Here is a 2,860-nt window from a genome sequence, read left to right on the forward strand (position 1 = left end):
ATATATATATATATATATATATATATATATATATATATACACATGAGTAAAATTATTTAGGTCATATTTCTCGCACAGCTAACACGAAAGGTAGTCTATGAACACAACTGCTAACTGCTAGAACGTTAGGCAACTAATTTGTTATTGTTTCGCTTCTTTACATTCTGTGTTCAAATCTAGCCAAGGTCAACTTTGGTTTATATCTTTTCGAGGTTAATAAAATAAAGAACCAGTTAAATGCTAGGGTCAGTGGTGCTGCGACTTATACTATTCCTTCGAATCTGTCTTCCTACTGCCTAAATCAGAAATCATTGTCCCGGCTTCTTGCCCCTCTGAATTAATACATTTTAATATGGTCTGCTTATATGTGAATGAGATAATGTTTTGGTGTGTGCATGTGTGTGTTGGTGATGATACAGGCTGTTACACATCAATAATCGCATCTCAATATGGTATTCGGGTATCATACTAACATAACGTATGATGACACATAGGTAGTCGTTTATAACGAGCCCAGCATGTGACTGGTACTTTATTTTATCGATCCAGGAGGGATGAAAAGTAAAACAGATCACTGCTGGTTTTAAATTCAGTACATAAAGAGCCAGAAAAAAATACAGTAAGATATTTTCTCTGACATTTTATCAAGTCTGCCAACCCATCGTCCTATAAAAATTTTCAATGTATACAAAAGGCTACATATTTTGCCAGGAGGAGTTAGTCGATTATATCTACCCCAAAGCTTAACCGATGAATTACTTTATCGACATCGGATGGATGGAAGGTAAAGTTAATCCAAGAGTGATTTGAGCTTTGAACTTAACTGGAACTAATACCGTAATTGATTTTAACTTGCGCCCTAACGACACTGCCAATTCTTACAGAGATATTATGTTCAAGTGCAATAAAGTTGATAAGTGCAATTTTATGTAAGCAAACCATTAGTTCACGTATAACAATGATTTCATGCCGATGATATATATATACAGCCATTAAACGCATACATTAAGACACAAACACTATATATATATATATATATATATACGCATACATGCATACAGGGTCACCATTTAATACTTTTAATTTCGTGCATGTGCATTGTTTGTTTTTGATTTTGTCAACTACACAGTATAGTAGGTCAATTGGGCACCGTCTGTGAGATAAAACAGCATCATGACGCAAAACTTTGGAAACGACATGCTATACTGCTTGGCATTCGCGCCGGAAGCTCCAATACGAACATTTCAGAGTGTTTGGGTGTCAATCTGAGTGTTTGCCGTGTCCCAAAACATATACCAAGAGTGATAAAAATCAAATATCCAGTCAACATCATGGTGTTAGAAGTGGTCACTAGTATTGGCGATGTAATTCCCCCATTCGTCTTCCCACACGGCCTTAGACACAACACGGAGGCCTACATCAAGTACCTGGAGGAGGTAGTGCTGCCTTGGGTCAAGAGAGTGGCTGCTGGAAGGCCCTATATCTGGCGACAGGGCTCTGCACCATGCCGCACAAGCACGAGAATCCAGTCATGGTTGTCAGACAATTTCTGTGACCCTATCATCCCTAACATCTGGCTACCTAACTCCCCAGACTGCAGCCCCCTTGATTATTGTGTGTGGGGCACAGTTGAACAGGAAACCAACAAAACTCCTTGTAAAACCAAAGACAAAATGAAGGCAAGGATTATGGCAGCATTCACCAACTTAAACAAAGAGAGCGCCCAGAAGAGTTGAAGGAGATTCCGAAGTTATCTGGAGGCCGTGGATGAAGACAATGGCGATTTTATTCAATAAATTTACTCTTTAGTATTTCAAGATAATTTTGGTAAATATGTGTTAAAATAAAATGTCAGTGTAATTTTCATTTTTATGTAATTTAGACGACACTTTACTCACCGCACTCTGTGTATATATATGTATGTATATACAGATACCTTTGAAACTACAAAGCATGCTTACAAAATATCTAAGACAGAGTTACATACAGATACATTCATAGGTTTACAAATAAATAATAACAATGATGATGATGATGATAACATTAATAATAATAATAATAATGATGATGATGATGATGACAATAATAATAGTAATAATAATAATACTAATAATAAAAATAATAATAATAATAATAATCTATACTTACTGATTTATGTTTTCAAGTCGTACATCGATATCGTTTAGAGATTGAATGTTGCCTTTTTCTGGATAATGATGGATCTCGAAGTCTAAGCCGACAAACTTGTTCATTGGCCCGGCACTTGACGATGACTTGGGTGTGTAGGAGGTTCCGCTGGAATCCAGAGGGGATGGACCTGGAGGGTGAGGGACATGTGGAGAATCCAATAAATGTTCAGACTTTACAGGCTGGCGGCCCTGTCCCAACTGGGACATTCTGCTGGTGTCCATCGTTTTGGACGTCTTGTCAACAGACTGCTGACCTCCACTCCCAGAACACACCTGTTCGTGACTGCTACTGGAGGGAGTCTGCTGTTGATGTACTTGTTGTAGAAGTTGTTGATGGTGATGGTGATATGGTAGTTGTTGGTGATGGTGTGGTTTTGCTTGTTGTTTTATAGGTTGTGCTTTGTGGTCTCGTCCTTTTACGGACGATACAATGCCTGCCACTGCGCCTACAAAAAGTTGTGGAGCATGCTTAAGAGTTTTGGTAAAACTCTGCAGGTATAAGTAACACTATCTAACGTGACTGTATGTCGGCGTGGCTACTAACGTCATCGCAATATCCACAAAGTTACTAACATTCGCAAATTTATTCTCCCCGAATCACGCGCACGACCTAGATCTAACGTTCAACCTAACAACAAATATATGCATACACACATATATATATATATATA

General features: G+C 38.0%; 1 protein-coding gene across 9 annotated transcripts in view; it reads right to left on the reverse strand.

Moving 5' to 3' along the window:
• Window positions 1–2,860, reverse strand: part of LOC106879147 (potassium voltage-gated channel subfamily H member 7) — a 703,964-nt gene that overhangs the window by 22,036 nt on the left and 679,068 nt on the right. For 8 of the 9 annotated variants that reach the window (XM_052970717.1, XM_052970716.1, XM_052970718.1 and 5 more), the window contains one exon: window positions 2,149–2,635. In XM_052970717.1, the coding sequence (XP_052826677.1) occupies window positions 2,149–2,635 (487 nt within the window). The remainder of the gene's footprint in view (window positions 1–2,148; window positions 2,636–2,860) is intronic. The other variant, XM_052970723.1, reaches the window with a different exon arrangement.

This window comes from Octopus bimaculoides, chromosome 9, assembly GCF_001194135.2.
Source record: "Octopus bimaculoides isolate UCB-OBI-ISO-001 chromosome 9, ASM119413v2, whole genome shotgun sequence".
NCBI classification, from domain to species: Eukaryota; Metazoa; Mollusca; class Cephalopoda; order Octopoda; family Octopodidae; genus Octopus; species Octopus bimaculoides.